General features: G+C 48.7%; 1 protein-coding gene across 4 annotated transcripts in view; it reads left to right on the top strand.

Moving 5' to 3' along the window:
• CAPN13 (calpain 13) overlaps positions 1-21,170 on the top strand; it is an 82,907-nt gene that overhangs the window by 53,459 nt on the left and 8,278 nt on the right. For 3 of the 4 annotated variants that reach the window (XM_045054725.1, XM_045054724.1, XM_045054722.1), the window contains 12 exons: positions 998-1,140; positions 5,055-5,066; positions 7,236-7,435; positions 8,460-8,496; positions 8,855-8,911; positions 11,942-12,071; positions 12,184-12,242; positions 13,844-13,912; positions 15,767-15,842; positions 18,098-18,226; positions 19,239-19,294; positions 19,871-19,928. In XM_045054725.1, the coding sequence (XP_044910660.1) occupies positions 998-1,140; positions 5,055-5,066; positions 7,236-7,435; positions 8,460-8,496; positions 8,855-8,911; positions 11,942-12,071; positions 12,184-12,242; positions 13,844-13,912; positions 15,767-15,842; positions 18,098-18,226; positions 19,239-19,294; positions 19,871-19,897 (995 nt within the window). In that variant the 3' untranslated portion in view covers positions 19,898-19,928. The remainder of the gene's footprint in view (positions 1-997; positions 1,141-5,054; positions 5,067-7,235; positions 7,436-8,459; positions 8,497-8,854; positions 8,912-11,941; positions 12,072-12,183; positions 12,243-13,843; positions 13,913-15,766; positions 15,843-18,097; positions 18,227-19,238; positions 19,295-19,870; positions 19,929-21,170) is intronic. The other variant, XM_045054723.1, reaches the window with a different exon arrangement.

Raw genomic sequence — 21,170 nt, forward strand, 5'->3', positions numbered from 1 at the left:
TATGTGTGAGTGTGAGTGTGTGTGTGTGTTTGCACCTAGACATGAGCATTCCCTTTCCCCAGCACCTGCCTGTTGAGAATGGTTTGCTTGAATGACCCCAGGGTGCCCCTGTTTTCAACCTCAAGGATCTTCACACTTCTGGTGGTCATGGATGGACTCTAAGAAACTCCTGAGTCATACTTGGGTAGCAAATTTACTGATTCACCTTCCAGAGCCTCATCTGTCTGACTGTGGGGCCAAAGTCCCCTTCCCTGGATATAGTGCATATCAATGAACTAACCAAAATGGTACCTTGGGGCCATTTGCCCAAGGGATTCTTTGCAAGGGAAAGAGAGAAGGGAGCCAGTGCGTGAGCACCTGCCCTGCACTGCTAAGTACACTTGAATGCATTATGTAGTCTAGTCCTCACAGGAAGCCTCTGTGTCTCTGCATTCCCCTCTCAGAGCTTCCCAGTTGTGACCCGAACCTGCGGATGTGTATTGATTTCAGCTCTATCTTGACTTATCTTCATTCTTTCATGTATCTGAATCTAACAGTCCTCACCTTCCTTCTGTCTCCTGCCCTGGCTCCGAGGAGCATGCTTGGGTAGTGGAGTGCTATGAATTACCATCTCTCTGCCTGTTTTCCTCTGTCTCCCCTGGTGCTTGGGGATTGACATCATTTCCAGGCTCTGATGGTTATCGCCAGTGTGTAAGCTCATACATACCTGAGGATTCTGAAATTCCACTTATGATTAAAAATAGCCCTCAACTTTAAGAAACATTTTCACCCAGTGGGGAATGTTCTTCCCCTTCTTGTTTTTAAGAGGAAGAGACAGAGGCTCACAAAACAAAGAAGCTTGTGCTATAAGTAGTAGTCGTGGGGCCTGGGGCCTGCCCCTTGGTCTCCAAATCCAGAGTGTCCAATACAACCCACCAGAGCTTTCTGAACCAACATGGCCCCATCTGGGAGTCATAGGAGCTGAACTGAGCTCCAGTGACTGCTCTTTCTCATGCAGAAGAACTTCTGAGGGACACGCAGTTCATCTTCTCTGTGCCAGAGAGTATGGAAGACAACAATGTCGTCATGTCCTTCAACATCATGCCGCAAAATTTAAAGGCAAAAGATGAGAAATTTCCACTCACCTTCAAGGTATTCAAGGTAAGGCAGCCTGCTTCAGGGCTTGCCCTTTCGGACATTTGTGTATTCCTTGTGCAGAGAGAGAAGCTGACTAGGCTGGGAGATTTCACTGAACTACCTCAGACATAAAACCCAAAGGGCTATAGAGTTCACCTGGTTCAACTCTAAATTTACAGGAAAACCTGAGAGGAGATCAGGCTTGACCAAGTTCACAGAGGGACACACCTCCTAACCGTGTCACTTGTCAGCATTTCCTGGTATGCTGCAAGCCCAAATGTTTGTTATCCAAAAAGTAGTCTGGTCCAAGACCAGCTGTTTAACAATGCAGATTCCTGGGACCATCCAACACCTTCTGAATCTGAACTTCTATAGCTGGAGTCTGAACGTCTGCATTGTAACGAGCTCCCTGGGTGCTGCTTACGTGCATGAAAGTTTGAGAATCATTGGCTAAACTTTGGGAGGAGTTTAAAGGAAAAAATAAATCCTGGATGTAAAACCAGGAGGTATGTTTTTCTCTTGTATTTAGACCAAAATCCAGTCTTGGTGGTTGGCTTGCAAATATATGCTTGGCCACTCATCCAAAGCCAGGTTTTTCTCTCTGCCTGGCCTCCCCTCCTCACACCCATGGCCCTCCCAACCAGCTTTGCAGCTCCTGAGGGGTCATCCTCCCACCCACCAGCCTGCACCCATCCCACTGGGAGGAGCTAATTGGAGAATTCTTTTTTTTTTTTTTGAGACTACTTAAAAGTGTTACTAAAGAAAATCTGATACCTCTGCTCCCACCTCCTTTACCAAATAATTTTAATTTTTAATGTTTATTTATTTTTGAGAAGGAGAGCACAAGCAAGGGAGGGGCAGAGAGAGGGAGACACAGAATCCGAAGCAGATTCCAGGTTCTGAGTTGTCAGCGCACACCCTGAGGTAGGGCCCAAATGCACAAACTGTGAAATCATGACCTGAGCCGAAGTCGGTCGCTTAACGGACTGAACCACCCGGGTGCCCCACCAAATTAACGCATCCCAAAGATAAAGTGTATGGTTCTTAAATCATATGCTCCACACCCTCTATGGACTGACTTGGATAACTATGGTCCCACACCCATCAAATGCTAGGATCCCTTGTCCTTACAGTGGAGCTGAAGGAACTGAGGCCCAGCAAGGTGAAGTGATATGGTCAGAGTTAATGGCAGAGCTGGGGATTGGGCACCAGATGTCCTCCAATCCTCTGTGGCTGGGGCTCTGATTATAGCATCCCTAGGAATAATCTTCATTCCTGTTCACTGAGACTAAGGCAACAGTCAGAACCATGGGTCAACTCATGTATGACAGGCAGGGCTCCTGGGTACTCTGCTCATGCTGGAGCAGTCCTGAGTCCTGGCTGTAGTTCACTCCAATGAGAAGACTTCACGGTGGTAGTGTACTTCAGCATGTTCACACTTATCGCTTCAAACACTACTTCTATAGATATGAAAGCCAAAGCTGAGAGAGCAAGAGTGACCTTCCCAAGGTCCAGCTAGAAGGGAAGGTACTTGATACCAGAGCTCCTGGTCCCCGGTCTGGGTCTCTCAGCAAGGCGGAGGCACTTGCTTTCCTGGTGATGCTCCCAGCTCGAAGGAAAACAATGATTCTGGCTCTAGAAGGAGGAGAGCCCTTTGGGTTCTGTTCTGAGCCCATTTCTGCTTCCCAGTTGCATGAAATCAATGGAAAAGAAATTGTTGGGGTTTGGCACAGTACTTCTGAGGTTCCTGAAACCTGTTGAGGCTGGAAAAGAACATCTAAGGATGCAATCGTGGACAATTGTCATCTTTCTCACCACCAGACACCTGAACGCTCTCTTCCACTCGGTAGAAGGCAGGGCCTAATTCCCCACTGCGGCAACCAAAGAGACCAAATACTCTCTCTCCCCAGCCCCTGGCTGCAAATGGGGTAGGTGTGTGAGCCAGACTTGTTCAATTAGATGCTCCTCTCATGCCTGCCCACCCCCCGTTTTGGTCACTCTGGGTTTGGACTCTTGAGGAAGTCATTAAAAGTGGTAGAACCAGCTGAGGGATTATGTACAGCAAATCCTGGGGCCCGGCAGCAGCAGTGTAGGCAGATCCTGGGCTGGTGTCCAGCTGCATAGCCATCTCCCCTCCTTCCCACCCACTTTCTCAGCTGCATCCTCTAGACTTCCCATAAATGGCTTTCTGCTCACCCCACGCTGATTGGTATCTCTTGCTTCCAGCCAAGAATCCCAAATGATTCAGGTGCCTTCTGAGAGGATTCTCATCCTCAGAGTACCCCCAACTCTTATTTCTGGGAAGAACAAAGGAAAGGGGCTGGGAAGGAATGGAGGCATCTGGTCTACTCAGCCAGGATTTAATAGTTTAATAGTTCAGGGCACCAAACAGGACTGCACCCCTCTTCTGATAAGAGACAGGAGCCCACAGAGGGAAAGAGGGCTACCCCAGTGCACAACTGGGGATGCTGTTCACATTGCCACCTGTGAGTCTGGTGCCCCAGAGCTGGACATCATAGCAGCCTTGTGTTAACCAGTTTGCCCAAAGTCTTTACTCAGGAGCCCTGAAAAGATCATAATCCTATCTGTTTTTAAACACTGCTGAGCCCATTTATCTACTGAGATAAATATCTACTGAGATTAAATACAGAGATGCATTTCTCAGCTGTACACTTTGCTAAAAAGGAACTCAAACCTGAGGTCTCTTCAGGCTCCCAGGAGGTCCCAATGGATCTTGGAGGATCCTGATTGAGCTGAACACCAGAGAACCATCTAGTCTTTGGCAGCTCAAGAGACACTTGGGTTCCTTTCACAGTTTGGCTGAGAAACAGGCTGTGTGCATGCCAGCAAGTAGACCTCCAGAAGTCTGCAGGGCTCTGGTGGTGTTTGCGGGCAGTGCTGCTTGCACGACTAATGTATACGGCCCTCCCACCCTGGCATGGTCCCATGACTCCCAACTCCTACGGAAGCACTGCTCTGCCTTGCATCAGAACAAACATGGGTGGTATGCAAACAGAAGACAGGACAGAGAAAAAGGGCAAGGGTGGACAAGTCATTTCATCTTCACCCCAAAGCTGCTCTCCCAGGCTGGGAGCTTCCAGCTCATTCTTGGGCTCCAGAAAAGTCTGCCTAGGAAAATCAGGTGGTCTGTACACATGGTTGTGTGTGTTGGGGTGGGTGGTGTTAGGCAGGATCAGCAGAGGAAAAGAACTGAAACCCACACCAACTGCAGAAGACACTGCTGGGTGGTGGGTCTTAATCACCAAGGAAGCAAAGCAGCTTGCTTTATTCCCTTCTCTGCCACTTAGACTGCTGGAACTATTTCCACATCCATAAAACAGGGTCTCAGTATCTGCTTTCAGGGTCACCGTGACAATCCAACACATTACACGGAAGCATCTTGCAGATGGCAGAGTGGCTTAAAAATAGGGCTGTGTCCTCAGTGCAATATTAAGTTCAAGATTAAAACTAGGTATTTCCCAATTCAGATGCACACAGACATTCCTTACGAACACCGGGGGCCTAGAACAAATTCCCACCATATCTTTCAGTGGTATGATGAAATAAAAGAAGTTTCTTCACGTTGGAACTCCTGATGTTGAGAAACTGACATCTGATCTAGGTTCTGTCTTACCTCCAACCCTGTTAACATCTCTCTCTTCCCTTCTCTTTTATCATCATTGTTGTGAAGAGTAACCACACCTGGCTGAGCTGAGTTTCCTTCCCCCTCGACCCCCCTACAACCTACAGTGGGTCAGGTTTTCTTTCACATCTCTGCACAGGGGAGGAGTAATGGTCCCGTCCCCTGGGGGGTGCAGGGAACAGGCTGGCTGCCCAGGAAGAAGGAATGCAGGGTCCGGAGCTGGGCTGTTAGGATCTGCTTGCCCCTGAGTTTTGGTTTAGGTCCCTGAACCTGCCTTTCTTTCTCTTCCCCACAGGTCGACCCTCAGGTACGGTTCAGCCCCTTCTCCTGCCTCTGTTGCTGTGCATCGGTAAAGCATTATGCCTCTTCCAACACCATAACTTTGGCACATCTCTTGCTGTTTCGTGGCTGCAAATTTATTCTTGTTATGTCCTGTGACGGATGCAAGCTTAGAATCTCTGAACAGGTCAACAGTGCAGGACGTGTGTTTGCTGTCCTGTTCTGGGGGTTGGAGCCCTTGAGTTGCTCTCTGGTTTGACATCTAAGAGGGTCTGGAACCACAAAACTATCCTCAAACATTTGGCCTCCAATAGATAACACTGATGGGGCCCTTTCTTTCCCACTTAAGAAAAGAAGCAGAGCTAGTGGCATCTTAGAGGGACTTTAGCCTCATGTTCTTCATCACCCCTAGATCCACCACAAACAGGATACACACTCTGCAAATGCATCTTCAGGGCATATCTAGCTTATCTTACAGCGAAATTTGCTCCCTCTCCTAAGCAGGCCCCGCATTGGTGCAGGATGAGTGAAGAGTAAGGATGGAGAAGGACAGATGGAGTTACAGGCACTCAGACTCCTTAAATGGATGTGGGGTCTGTGGGGCTGTTGCTGCCAGGGCATGTGTGGGACCAAGGATGGCAGGGAGGGAGCAAGATGAAGTCACAGCCAACAGGTAGTCCCCGTAGCATGCTAGTGGGTCCAGGGAAGCTCCTCCGGGCCTTCCAGGGGTGCCCCAATAGGTAGAGAGAGGTCAGGACAGGGCATCTTCAAGCAGGGGATACTCAGAAGCCCAGGCAGAAAGCAGGCAGCAAGGAGGCCCCTGATACCAGTGGCCTAGCCACAGAGTTGAATTTAGGATGTGATTTTGGTTTGGGGCACCCTGGTCATGGAAGCGGAGTTTCTTGAAGGGTTTCAAAGGGAGGCACTCGGGTACAAGGAACAGATCAGTGGAGAAAGGAGTGGGGACTCAGCCCAGAAAAAGGTACAAGACCCATCCCTGGAACTACAGGGTCAGGTCTTTGTGCAACTAGGCCTGTGTTAATTCGATGCTGGTTCTCTGAGCACTAGACCACCATGCCATCTACTCATGCTTCTTGCTGCCACTGAGCGAGTCTGCTCTGAAAGATAGGGAGCCTGGAAAAGGCTGCAAGAGTCCAGTGGAGGGAGGCGAGCAGGGAAGCAGGGAAATTCTGGACTGCAAGAGGTACACACACTTCTGTGCACACTCATGGATGTGCGCGCACACACACATACGCACACACACACCCAGAGCCACAGGGCAGTGCTGACTTTTTGGAGTAGAATGGTTCTCATCATTGCTTTTGCCACAAGGGCTCAAGCAAATGAGGTTCCAAACCTACTGGGATCACTGTTAGTATCAGCAAAGTCACTGTGGAGGTTCCACCCAGCCCTTTCTGCTCACCTGGGACAGTGACCTATCTCCTGTCTCATCTCCTAGCTCAGCCCTGTCTCCACCCCCTGACAAGAAACTCTCCCTTTCTCCCTGTTTTTCCTCAAGGCAGAGCTCACAAATAATCATTTCACGCTGCATAACCATTTTAGATGGAACCCCCATGCTCGACTGTATTGGGGAAAATTTATTTAGTAAGGGGTTTTTATTATGTAATATGTATGTGACATCTGGTAATGGGAACTGCATTATATTTATTGTCTTATCTCTAAGAAAATATTGAAATAAAAGGAAAATGATCAGGACCTATTATTCTCCAATGAGAAGAAATTCCAGGGCTCTGCTGGGAAGATGAAATGGAGGGAATAAAGGAGTCCAACTCTGCTGTGCTATATACAGTCCAAAGCATCCTGGGGAAGGTTCAGGAGGGAAGGGGCTTCTGGGGCTCCAAAAGTCATTCAGTGTTGGAACAACTTCACTAGTTTCCATGAAAGTCTTTATACATGAGCAGAGACATAAACCCCCAAACCCAGGCTGCTGTGGGATTTAATGAGGTGAAACCATGTGCCGTACTTTTTTTTTTACACTCGTTGTGGTGTCAGTGTTTCTATTAAATGACGGTCTGAACTCTGTGGCATTTTGAAAGTCCAGGTAAGCACTGTCACCCTTTTCGGGGCCTGTAATGCTGTTTTGGTGAATGATGTGGGGTCTGGAAGGTAGTGGGCTCTCCTGGAGGCTGGCGCATGCACACAAGGGGCTTTCTGACCATCTTCATGTTTTCTCCAGTTCCAGCCCTTCTGGAAGAGGTTGCCACCCACCTTCTTTTCTCAATTCAGAAATGCTGTCAAGGGCATAGTTTCTAAAACCAAGTGCAACCTCACAAAGTACTTCAGTCTGAGCCCTGGGACCTACGTGGTGGTCATCGCCACGTACAGAGAAGTTGAGTTTTTGCTCCGGATCTTCCTGAAAATGCCAGATGGTGACAGGTACAGAAACTCTGGGTTTCAAACTGTTTTATTTCACTTAAATTTATAAGAACACATTGTGTCATCCTGTGCAGCATGTACTGCATCAGGGGACATGGGGGGCTCATTTGCAAGAAGCCCACCACAAAGGGTGGCAAGAGAATCTCTACCAATAAGTAGACTATTGAGCAGGATGTGGCCATTGCTCAGTGGGAGTGCAGAGTCACATGGGAAGACAGAGTAAGGGGACCCACATCTGGCAAGAGGGATTGAGGAAGGCTTCTTAGAGAAAATGGCATCTGAGCTATCCCTTGATGGAAAACATAATCTAATGTTTAAAGGAAAAGGTAGTGCAGGTTGAAGAAAACAGCATGACCAGAATCAGGGAAGTGGGTGAGCATAGAGCCTATTGAAATAGAAGTGATGTCAGCCATATGCACAGGAAGGTGGTACATGGCATGGCTGGCAGTTGTCTGAAATGTGACCAGAAGGTGGGGTACATCAGGGAGACAGTGAAATATGGGCCTGAAAGACAGAGCCCAATCATGGAGAGTCTTCATTGCTAAGTCAGTGGTCAAGACTGGGATCAGCAAATACATATCCCTGCTGGGCATCTTACCCCCTGTTGGACCTGAGGCAGACATTACTCTCATCATGGCCATCTTTACAATTGAGCTTGGATGAGGCCTCGGTCCAGTATGCCAGATAGTCACTGTGCCACCAGAGTTGGAACATAAGACAAAGCTTATCTGCCATCTTGGCAATGGGGGTCACTGTGCATGTGTACTTGGTTGTGAAAAGGAACCATTTGCTAAATAATTTGAAGACCAGACGATGTCCAATCAAAAGACTAGATACGTGGTTATGATGTTTATCTGTCTGCTGACTGTCATGGCTGCCCACTTCACGACCTGCTGTGCTGAAGTCTCTCCACTCAGATCCTTGGTATAAATGTCCAGTGCCACCTAAGGTGTCCTCCATATTCAAGCCTCCTTTAAATCGTGAGTTTTTCATCCTTTGTCACACTGTTTCCCTGGTTTTCTAGGAACCCAAGCAGCAATTTCAGCCTTACAACACTAAAGGTAGGTATGTGGAAAGTTTTGATTGGCAAGCTTCCTTGACCACATCCCATGCCCAAGAACTTCTGTCTCCTTTCTTACCTTAAAGCACTGACCAGTGAGAAGAGACACCATCATCATGGACCAATGATGGCTCAAAGGGGCAGAGCAGAGGGGAAAGACCAAGCCTCCAGTGTCAGGCTGGAACCAATCCTCTTCCACAAACTCCAGTGTTCCATTCCCCTACAAATTTTATTCGATTGCTAGATGAAGCCTCTGTCTCAGATCCAGGTGTGGGGAGTGGTTCTTGTGCCTTCACTGTCCAAGACAGGTAGTCTCCTTCCACAGAAATTTGATGTTGACTATTTTCCCTTTGATCCAGGCAAGTCTTCTGGAAAATGGCTCCCAAGGAAGCATCTTCCACAAATACGCTCACCAGGTACAATCCTTAGCATGGGATGAGTGATGGTGGGACTAGAGGAAAGGAAACTTATCCCAGGCCCTTATCAGGATACAGAGAAGAAAAGTGATGTAGTTGGTCATTTTATCAGTCTCTCTCCCTGGATATCTCCAGAACTAATAGGGCTACCAAACCAGAACTAGGAGACATCTGGGAGGGGTTTACAGCTTGGTAAGGATGGGACTAATTATGGGGTGAGGTTAAATCTTTAAACAAGTAATTGGCAATACCCCCTGAAATCTTTCCTTCTCCTGATCTTCACCCCCTCCAGCTTGACATTATTCCTCACAGGGGCTAGCCAGCTTCATTGAAGGCACCAATGATATTTTTCCTGCCAAGCCACCTAGGTGCACAGAGGTTTTTCTTAATGGTTTAATAAACCGTTATAAAGAACTCCTTGACTTGCCAGGATAAAAACATCTGCCAAGGGCTCTGCACAATGGGCCTTTTGCCATTAATAGTCATGTTGGTTTGGGAAGTGCAAAGTGATGGATAGATATGATCATGTGTCCCATGTCGGCCTTGGGCCAGGCAGAGGCCAAGGACAGGAAGGATGCCAGGCATTCAGAAGGCTAATGGGGTAACTAGGAGGCTGCTGAGAGGGAAATTATTCAGGCAGCCTGGGCCCAGAGGGAAAAACAAGGAGAAATGAAGAATGTGGCTGTCATGAGGGGAAAGTGTTACGAGGAGCCGCTCAATATGGAACTCCTTAAAATCAATATGGGCCCAGGATTCAGGTCCACATCTGGCTGATTTAGAAGGCACTTCACTTGATGCAAGACAAAGTCTTCCCAGATGATAATCCCCAGTCTGTGAGCTCCCAGAGGAAGGGATGGCACCATATGCATTCTTTGTCCCCAATACCTATCACTGTCCCTGGCACAGAGAAGGTGCTCTGTCAATCTACATTGAATTAAGACAGATTAGCTTCTCCAGAGCAGATGTCCAAACTAAGGTTATTGCCCCAAGGCAACAAACAGGACCTAATTAGGAGACCTGAGACCAAGCTTCTTTCAGGGGCAGATGGCAAAATCCTCAACATGGTTCATGCACCTGCACATCTGAAATAAAAAATATAATTTGTCATATGACAAATGGTACAGGTTCCCTAATCAGGGTTTTTCCAAATAACAACCAAATGTCTCCGCATAGAGGATAACTGGTAGCCCATATGGGGCCTTTGTAGGAATTAAAGTAAAAGACACACACAGCTTTGTGCCAAGGCGTATAACTCAGAAGTGAAACAGACTGGACTGCAGCCCCTTTTTATCTCTTGGCTGGGCACCCTTGAACAGGGCCAGCCTGGCATCATTCTGCACAGCCTGTAAGCAATCCTCAGAGGCTGTAGCCTCAAATGAAAGTTGAAAGCAAAATATTTGTCCATGCACTCCCCGAGTCCTCTCTCCTGATCTCTTTCTGTTTAGTTTCAAGTGAACACAGTGACTTCCTACCACTGCTACCACTACCATGATCTACCTTCATCAACCATGATAGTGGTGATGGTACTGTAACCCAAGTCTGCCTGCCAGAAAGTAAGGACCTCTCAGCCTCTGAGTTAGGTCATGTCCATCTATCCACCATTTATTCAATTGGCAAACATATACAAAATACCTAGGACATTCTAAGCACCACACAAAGTTTTGGCATCAGCTCCTCAGGAATCCTACATCGAAGTGGTGGAGGAAAATGTGCAATTGTTTTGAAATTTGCTTAAGGCAGCCTTCATCTCTATTCCTCATCTCCTCAAACATTTTGATGGTTCTTGGGTGCAGGGTCCAAATCACAAGCTGTCCTAGGATAGAGGGATGTGCAGTAGGAAGGAGACATCATCCATGTCCCAAAGCTACTTACATTCTAGTTGGTAACTTACATTCCATATAATGGTAAGTGTTCCTTACCAACTGGTCTACAAGTTGCATGCCATGATTCTTTTGAGGAAAGAACTCTGTTGCTAGTGGGCACACAATGCTGACTTTGCTGACATAACCCAGTCAATGAGATGTTGGAGGGATGACTGAGAGCCAGTTTCAAACACTGTTAGGGTGTTTTTCTTGGGGGCATTATGAGGGATTCTCCCATGAGGACAGGCCGTGGGACTGCTTTTGCTTTCAGTTGAGTGGTGAGGCCATCTCTGGGGACAGCATGCCTGTCATCTACAGGGTGCTGGTTCTCAGAAGAACCCAATGAGACACTTTCCTCCACCTGACCCAGTACCACTCTGCAAAGCCACCAGCTGAGGGACCTCACTCCGGCTCCCTCCCCCATGTAAAGCTTTCCCAGGGTGCTGATGTGATGTGACATCACCCCCTCAGCTTTTACTAGCCTACGTGTAAGAAATGGCCATGCACAGCACGGCTCTGCTTCTCTATAGAATCATCATGGAAGACACCTCCCATAAAGCTGCTCAATGTCCCTAGGAGAAAATTGAATGCAGTTAACAACTTCAGAAGTTCCGGCTGGGAAAAGTTTCTCTCCCCTCAGCCTCCACTGCTTCCCATTTTTAATCCAAGGAAAACCATGTCTTCCTTTTTGCTTCAGTAGCTAGGAAAACTAATGCTAAGTAATGTGCTCAAGTAGAGCGGCTGGTCTTAGCCTAGATTTCTGGCACTTTCATCTCTTCTTACCCCCCCCCCCCCACACACACACTCACATTCACACTTATGCTCACACACTCGGTAGTCATATTTTCTCTCTATCCCTTCCTGGAGGCAGATGGGGAAACACACCTTCAGGGCTGAGTTGATTCATTCAACAATACTCCTCCTGAGGGGCTCCTAAGTGCCAGGTAAGGCAGAAAGGAAGCAACCACTGCTGTCCGGCCCCATAATAAATGAAGAGATAAATGCAAGGTGACCCACACATGGTACCCAACATTAGGAGTGATGAGCACTACAGATGTTCAGGGGAGGGGTATCATCATGACCTGGAGCGATCGAGAAAGGCTTCATGGCAGAGGTAGGTGGGCACTGGGTGGGAAGCAAGGGCTTAGAAATCTGAGTGCTTTTCCAGAATAAGGCAGGTAATGCCCCTCATCTCCTGAGCATGGATGGGACTCCTGTATTCCTCTCTTGTTTGGATCAGGGGCTGGACATTGATGCAACCCAGCTTCAGAGCCTTCTCAACCAAGAGCTCCTGAGAGGTAAGGTCAGACCCACAGGATTGCTGGCCCCAACCTCATGCCCACTGCTGAGCCAGTCTGGTGTCACTCCCCACCCCCGACGTTTCCATCCTTCCTGTTCTCTGCCCCCCAGGAACTCCAGGGGACACCTTCTCTTTGGATGAGTGCCGGAGCATCGTGGCCCTGATGGATGTATCCTTTGCAGCCCCCCACACCCCGGTTCCTCTTGCAACTTTCAGAGCCCATCTGCTCTGCGGGCTTCCCCAGGGGTCTAATTCAGATGTTAGGAACCTTTTTACTTTCAGTGTTTTCTCTTCTTTGGTTCTAAGGACTCACCAGAGAGTCTGGGTTTCTGTGGATTCTATACCAATGCACTGACTCTCCAGAACAAGCATAGCAACCATGACAGTAGTTACCATCTATCAAGTGTCTATGGCACACCAAGAACAGTACTGGTATATGGACTTTTCCTTGTGGTTCTTGCAAAAAGCCCCCATGATATAAGAAGTAAAGAGAAGGAATTCAAAGAGGTTAAGTAATTTGTTAAGTAATCACACAGCCAGTCAGAATTTGTGCCTGTGTTTGAAGAGTTTTCAGCCTCTGGAATCCGTGTCCTAACATCATTCTACACTGCCTCCCTGTAACACCAAGGGGGCTATTTTCCTTCTGCCCTTCCCCTTGCCACTGGTCAAGTCTTCATTAAGTTCCTTATTCACCAAGTCCCCATTAAGTGAAGATAGCAACTCCTGAAACTTGGAGAAAATGCCTTGATCTACACAGCAGCCATACCCCTTGATTGCTACCAGACTGCAGCTGAAGCTGTGGAAGCTGGGGCTAGAGCACTCCAGAGACGTGCCCGGGTTCCAGGGACACCAGTGGCCAGACTGGGAATTAAACCCAGGTCTCCTGACTGCTGTCCTGACTTCTCCCTCCGATGAGCTATTTCTCCCCTGCTGCCCCATCCAGGCAGGAGAGACTAGCCCCCCCCATGGGCATGCCTCCCAGCTGCTGCTCTGAGGCTCATCCCTCTGTGTACACGGCCTCCCCGGAGTGAGGCCGACCCCCACTTCTTCACTGTTAACAAGGCCTGATTGGGAATGGGAGGCCGGCCATTGTCGAACAAGAGGGCCTCTTGATGAAGTCATAAATCAGGCCCTGTCTCTGCTGGCTGTGGTTTGGAATCTCTGGGAGACACTGCCCAAACCCTCACTGATTAATGAAAGTGGCCCACGGCACCCCACAGCCTGGGGCCAGTGGCCCTGGGGGAGGTTGGGTCTGCCAAACCCCTGCAAAACAGACAGGTCTGTTCTGCCCTTCCTCCCACCACCCCCCGCCCCCCTGCAGCAACTCAGAGTCGGATTCTTTTCCTCGCATTAGCTCTCATTAAACCCATCTTACGGGGTGACCGGGCCTGGCTCTAATGCCATTTGTGTCTATGCGCACTTGCCTTTCGTGCTGCTGCAGGCGTTGCAATGACCCCTCATGCTCCTTCCCACTCCCCCCTGCCAGGGGCCCCACCCCTCCCGGTACAGGCTGTGTTCAGGGCTTTCTCTTCCCCTGGATGCAAGTGATATTGACCTCCTTTCCTCAGGGCTTCTTTCTCCCTCTGATTGTCCATTTTCCTTTGTAAATTAAAGCTAAGCCAGGTCCCTTTCAGACACAGTGGGAGCCGGCTGCTGTGGGGCCATGTCCAGGTGACACTGGACTGGTTGATGGATAGAACGGCTCCCGGCTCTGTCGGCAGGGCCTCTGCTCCCTGCATGCTGCATGGTTAACTCTTAACTCCCCACCAGCTCAAAGCGAATGGGAAGCTTGAGCAAGAGGAGTTTTCAAGGCTGTGGAGCCGTCTCGTCCAGTGCCAGGTACCGGCAGTGTTCTCTTTTTGTCCAGTTTAACAAATATCTGCTGGGCGCCTGACCCCCACAGGGTTGAGGAGCATGAAAGAGGAGGAACTCACCAGGCCTGCCCTCAAGAAGGGTCACATTTCAGGGAGACATACACGCACTACTAGAAGGCAATGCTCGAGCAAGTGGCAGGGTGAGGAATGTTCTAGGAGGTTGGAGAAGAGAAGGCTCACCGTGGACTATAGTAAAGCCACCAGCCCACTTTGCCCTCCTCAGTCCTCCCCGGGCCCCCGAGACACTCCCCCGGTGCATTAGTTCATCTCATTCCTCTCCCATCCACGTGCCAGATATGACAACATCACAGATGTGGCCTGTGGCCTCACCGTTGTTCTCAGGATGAGGTCTGAACTCATCAGAGCTGTATGCAAGCCCCTTTAGCTGAGACCCTACTTTGGGGTCCAGGAGAAGCCCTTGTACTCATCCCACTCACTCTTTTCAGACCCCAGGTGTGTGACGTAGAGCCTGGCTGGTATCTACCACACTGATTGTCCAGTCGCAAGAGTCGCTTCCCCTGAGGCCTTGCCTGCCTCCTCCAGGCCCGGGTGCTTCCCCCTCAGCTCCTAACACCCGAATCTACAATAATACGATGAAGCATTCTCATGTGGCTATACCAGGATGTGTCGCCTAATCCCTGGCTTGGAGTCATTTGGCTTTTCTGAGGACACTGGAATGGCTGATGTGTCCCCCCATTAGATCATAGGGCAGGGGCCCCTTCATAGTCATCGGCTTCCTCCAATGCCTTTCTTAGTGTCTAGTACACAGCAGGCGCTCAGAACTGCTGAACCAGTGACTGAACTCATGACCAAATGAGCAAGCAAATCCCATTTGAGAGTTGCTCTATACTCACCAAAAGTCAAAGAAGGCCTGAAAATGTTCTCAGGCTGCTATTTCACAGCGATTGTTGCCCCAGTCGGCCTCGGTCACTCGCACATGGGCTGGGGGTATTTTGTCTCAGAACAGCTCCTGTGGGCAGCTGAGCACAGGCCCCAGACCAGGAGCCCAAGTTCAGTCGCGTGGCGCTTGCGTGTTTACTCCCTGGAAGTCACCTGCCCAGGTGCCTGTTTCCTCACCTGGGAAGTGCGATGCTGATCGGGGCTCCGGGGAGAGTTAGGGAGAGGCAGCAAAGTCCCGGGTGCATGGAGAGCTGCCCTGCACAGAGATGAAGGCTTAGAGTCACTACCTCCTGCAGCTGCGCTAGGACCCAAGTTACAGTCCTCGCCTGCCCGCCACACAGCGCTCACTACTGTGCAAGGCGCTCTCCTAAGTGCTCCGTACAGATTTGTTCACTGACCCTGAGCTACAGTCCCCATGAGGCAGGTGATGTAATTCGCACGGTGCTGCAGGGGGCGAAAACTGAGGCCTGGAAAGATTAACTTGCCCAAGGTTACACAGCTGGTAAATAGTCAAGCCAGGATTTAAACCCAGTGGTTCAGTTGCCAAATCTTCACCACCACCCTATGCAAAATCTTTAGCGAACTCTGTGCCTCCAGAGTGGAGCAAGCTGCCATGTGTCAGGAGCCCAGTCTAGGAGGTGAGGAAGGAAAGACAGGAGGTCGGAAGAGAGGAAGGCGCAGGCCTGGGAGAGGAACCCATGGCCCTGCAGCTGGCGGCCAGTGTGATTGGCTTCACCGGGTGGAGCCCATTCTTGCCTCTCCCCCATCCTCGGCTGAGCTGCCTCTGAGCTGGATCCACTCAAGGTTTATGCCTCCAGGGATGCAAAAGGGATTTCTGAGAACTCTCTCTGCCCAGGACATCCTCTTTAAGGTGGGCAAGGGCACTGACATGGACTTCTTGCTTCTTTTCCCAAATCAGAGTGTTTTCCAGAACATCCAGAAACGTTCCGGAGTTTTCCTGAGTGTGGATTTGTGGAAGGCTATAAAGGATGCAGGTAAAGCAGGGGCCCCTTGGGGGTGTCATGATTGGGGTAGCAGTGATGGTGGGGTGTGTGTGCATGTGTGTGTGGGTGGAGGGAAGGAGAGAGAGAGAGAGAGAGGGAGAGAGAGAGAGAGAGAGAGAGAGAGAGAGAGAGACATACACACTATTAGCCTGCTTGTAGGCAAGACCAGTGCCGACAGTCAGGAGAAAACAGAGCAGCAGGTTCTCTGTCCTGGTTTACACCGGCATCTGTGGGCCTCCAGGCTCAGGACTCAGTCTCCATCCTCCCCAAATTGAGTTCCCATGTGCCAGTCAACTTTCCCAACTGCCTTGTATCCCAGAACAACTCTTACGGTAGGGAAATAACCCCGCGTGATTGATACCCTACCAGAACTCAAGGTTGCCTTAGAGACACTTCCATGTCAACATTTGGCTGTCAGGGTTAAACACCCATGAGCAGGTGGATGTACTGTCCTCACAGAAGGTTTGGAGCAAAATGAAATCAAACAACACCTGTCTGCTTCAAGAGTGCAAGCACTTTGAGCCCTTGGATGATGATAAGCATACCGTAGGTGCCTAAGAGCTTCAGAGTTCAGGGAGAACCTGCACTCACGTCATCACATTTGATTGTCCCAACTACTTTGTGATCAGGAGTCATTATCTGCCTTGTACCGGTGGAGGAAATGGATTACAAAATGGTTAAGTCCAGAAACTTCCACCTTCCTTGGGAAAACGTAAGATCAGATTCCCCCAGGTAAATGCCAGGGAAAGAGGGACTCTGTGGTTCTTCCTCCGGTGACTCCCAGCCTGGAGAGCAGGAAGAAGCATCTTTATGCCTTAGCATCTGTCCTTCTCTTAATTCTTCATAGTAGACAGCAGCGGTTCTCAAACCTGGAACTCTTTGGAAGCTTGTTAAAGCATAGATTGATGAGCCTTATCCCTCACCCAAAATTTCTGATTCAGGAGAGCTTGGGTGGGGCTGAAGAATTTGTCTTTCTGGAAGGTTCCTAGGTGAGGCTGATGCTCTTGATCTGGGGGTTACGCTTTGAGAACCCTCGAATAGCTACAGAAAAATGAAATCCCATAGGAGACCACACTAATGACTCCAGAATAATAAAGGGGAGGAAGATAGAGAATAGTTGGAATCCAATTAAAAAGTCTTCAAGGACCAAGCAGATAACTGAAAAGGGCACTGGAGCTAACCATAACAAAAGAGGGTGATTTTGAATGTGGCAAGTTGGAGAGTACATATCCTATCTAAAGGCATTCAAATTCACATTTTATTAATTCTGCTAGAGAAACCAAATGTCTCTGGTGCATGGGACCCACAGGCCACCAGGCTCATCCCCTTGATGGATGGTTTGGCTTGCGAGGTTCTGCCGGCCCACCAAAGCCTGCAGGCGTGGCCATTTGCTAGTCTGCTCTTGGTTGGGGCAAGAGGTGGTTGGTGCCTCCTGGAGCTCATAACCAGACATGCAGGACAGCAAGGCACCTCTACCTTGCCTGCTCATGGCCACCTTCTGACTGTGGTCTCCGCTCTGAGGACCAGCCTCTTTCCTGGTCATCCAACTTAGGACTGAACCTCTCACTTCCAGGAACCACATTTGCTCACACTAGCAGCACCCACCTGTAAGACCCACACACAGTCATGGGGTTGGGGAACAAGGTTGTTTTATAAAGTCACCAACAGAGAGAGGCCTGACAGAGGCAGGGCTGGGAGCAAACTCTGGGTGTCCTGGAAGCTCCCATTTCACATGGGAATTAGCAGATGATTGTCCCCAGCACAGTCAGTGTCTTGAGTATCTTGAGTTGGTAACTGGCCAAACTCCAGAACAATATCATTGGGGCCCGGCAACCAACAAGAAGGAAGCAACCATAGAACCATAAAAATACAAAGTGGAATGGGACCCCTGGGTGGCTCAGTTGGTTGAGTGTCTGACTTTGGCTCAGGTCATGATCTCATGGTTCATGAGTTCAAGTCCAACGTTGGGCTCTGTGCTGACAACTCAGAGCCTAGAACCTGCTTCAAATACTGTGTCTCCCTCTCTCTCTCTGCTTCTCCCCACTCATGCTTTGTCGCTCACTCTCAAAAATAAACATTTTTTAAAAAAAAAAGTACAAAGTGGAGTGAACTGACCCCTGAGCCAGGCTGAGTAGGAAACAGTGGTAGAAGGCCACCATTCTGAGCAGGTTTTTCAGACTTTACACATCAGAAGACCAGACCTGCTCCAGCCTCCTCCCGCTCACTAGCCCCACCCCATGGCCCAGACTTCCTTGCAGGGACCTCCGTCAGCAACGAGCTTCTGGATCTCATGACCCTCCGGTACAGTGATCACAGTGGCAGGGTCAGCTTCCCCAGCCTGGTCTGCTTCCTGTTGCGACTTGAAGCCATGGCAAGTAAGTGTCACCTGGGGGACATCTGGAGACCTTCACAATGACCAAAAAAACACAGGAGAGGACCAGGAATGCCCTCCTGCTCCAGGCCCAGGAAAGGCCTCCGTAGTGGGGTGGTTGGCATCTTGCCCGAGGAGCCCTTGCTCCCAGAGGCAGAAACAACATTAGCCTGTGGAACGGTGTAATCAGCTTGGGTGCCCTGCATCCTTACCCGTTCTGTCCAGTACATTCCTCTGTCTTAGGTCTCTCATTTCTTCATCACCCTATTTAGTGCCTCTTTCGGGAAGTTCATTTAATCACTGTGTCTCTTCTCTGTGGTGTTTACAGTTTAAACCTACTCTGTAGTCTTGTGATGAATGACTGGGGTCTCTGCTGAAGGAATTCACACACAAGTGGATAAGTGGGGGCAGGAAGGCATTCCCAAGGCTCTAGAAATTCGACTATGTGGGTCAAACATTTGGACACTTTAGCAACATACTCCTTTTTTATAATGAAATCCTATGTGAAATCCCAAGCCATACTATAGCTTGAGACTTGTGGTTGGGGTAGAAATGGGGTCTGGCCTCATCCTAATCCTCACCATCCCTGGCATGAGCACCTCTAAACCCCCCATCTCTGAGCTGGGTGGTTAATAAAGACTGAGGGAACAGAGCTCTGGGAGTACAGAAGAGAAGGCTGAGGCATAAGCCTCCAGAGAATTCTCAGTTGGACAAGGGAGATTCCCCAAACTTTGCATGTGGAGTACTTTATAAGACGGGCCCACACATCCCCTTGGCCGTGTGTAGAAGAGTGCAAAGTGCAAGGGCACTAGAAGAGGGAGAGGTGCACGTGGGCCAAAGCAGTGACAGAGAGCTTTTCTGAAGAGATGAGCCCTGGGCTGTCCCACAGAGTGAGGTTTGCTGGGAAGAGACCAGGAGGGAGGCCAGGCATACTGTGGAGAGTGAAAGAGTATGCGGAATCACCATATTTGCTTTTCTCTCCCTTGGCCTGTCTTGATTCCTCTCCTCCTCTTTAGAGACTTTCCAGAACCTCTCCAATGATGGAAAAGGACTCTACCTGACAAAAATGGAGGTGAGGTACATTCCCCTTCCAGACACAGGGCACAGCCCCAGGCCACGCCCCCCCCCTTTCCTGATTCCAGGGGGCATTTTTCTCCCTGCGGATATTGGATAGTCTGTCCAAGGCCAGCCAAGCTGCCACCCCACCCACCCCCCACCTCCAATTACTGCCTTTATATATTACTGGCTGCCAAGGCTGCTTTAGGATCTTGGCAGACAGATTTTATTTTTTTCCCAATAGCTTAATAAAGCAGAGGATTATGTGGGAGTCATAAATCCAAGAGGGAACTTAAGAACACCTGCTGAGCTCACTGTACATTAAACTCACTCCCATTGAGCTTTAGAAAGAGCCTCCTGGCCCAGCCAGCTGGCCAACCTCCGCTATCCCTCTCACTGCTTAGCTACTCAGAGAATAGCAAAATATATGCTGTTATGGGCAGGTTGAGGTCTCTTAAGGGGTTCAAATTAGCTGGAAAAGTTTGATGAGACTAGACTGAAATCTTTCAAGAGGGAAGGGTACCATTTGCCCTGCTCTGTATTAAGCTGACAAATGTAAAGGTATGTCATAACAATGATGCTTATTTCTCAGTGGATGAACCTGGTCATGTACAATTGAAGCAAGGAGTAAAGCAGACCCCAGAGTCCAGGTAAGACGTGGCAGCTTTAGAATCATTTCCTTCTAGGAGCACAGTTCCTCTTTTCCTGCAGGAACTGTACCCAAGACTCTCTTCCTGGGAACAACCTCCCCAGAGATTACAGAGCCCTTATTTGTGTGGGTCAGGGCTCAACTGCACAGCACCCCTGAATTTCAAGGCTAATGCTGCAGGTTTCACTCAAGTCATGCATGGAACGAGCAGTGGACATTCATGAAAGCATGTGGCCTGAAAGTCATGAGTGAGGGATTTAGAATTCTTATTTGTTAATTTATTTTTTATTGAGATATAATTGACATTTAACAATGTGTTAGTTTCAGGTGTGCAATATGATGATTTCATATATGTATATATTATGAAGTGATTACCACAATAGGTTTAATTAACATCCATCGCTACACATAGTTACAACTCTTTTTCCTTGTGAGGAAAACTTTTACAATTTACGCTGTTAGCAACTTTCAAATACACATGCAATACAGTGTTGTTAACTGTAGTCACATGCTGTATATTACATCCCCAGGACTTCTTTGTCTTATAACTGGAACTTTGTACCTTTGGATCACCTTCATCCATTTTGCCCCCCACCCTCACTTCTGGCAACCATCAATCTCTGTACCCATGATTTTTGTTTCTAGATTCCACATATAAGTAAGATCATACAGTATTTGTCTTTCTCTGACTTATTTCACTTAGCATAATGCCCTCAAGGTCCATCCATGTTGTCACAGATGGCAGGATTTCCTTCTTTTCCATGACGAATATTCCTTTGTATATAAAACACCTTTTCTTTATCCATCCATCTATTGTTGGGACACTTAGGTTGTTTCCATGTCTTGGCTGTTACAAATAATGCCGTAGTGAACATGGGGTGCAAATATCTTTTTGAGTTAGTGTTTTTGTTTCCTTCAGATAAATACCCCAAAGCAGTTGCTGGATGATATGATAGTTCTGTTGTAAATTTTGGGGGGAAAACTCCATACTGTTTTCCACAGTGGCTGCACCAATTTACATTCCCACCAACAGTGCACAAGGGTTTCATTTTCTCCACATCCTCACAAACACATGTTAGCTCTTGTCTTTTCTGTAATAGCCATTCTAACAGGTGTGAGGTGATCTCTCATTGTGGTTTGGATTTGCACTTCCCTGATGACTAATGATGTTCCACACCTGTTCAAGTACCTGTTAGCCATTTTTATGCCTTCTTTGGAATAATGTCTATTCAGATCCTCTCTG

The sequence above is a fragment of the Felis catus genome, chromosome A3 (assembly GCF_018350175.1).
Source record: "Felis catus isolate Fca126 chromosome A3, F.catus_Fca126_mat1.0, whole genome shotgun sequence".
Lineage (NCBI taxonomy): Eukaryota > Metazoa > Chordata > Mammalia > Carnivora > Felidae > Felis > Felis catus.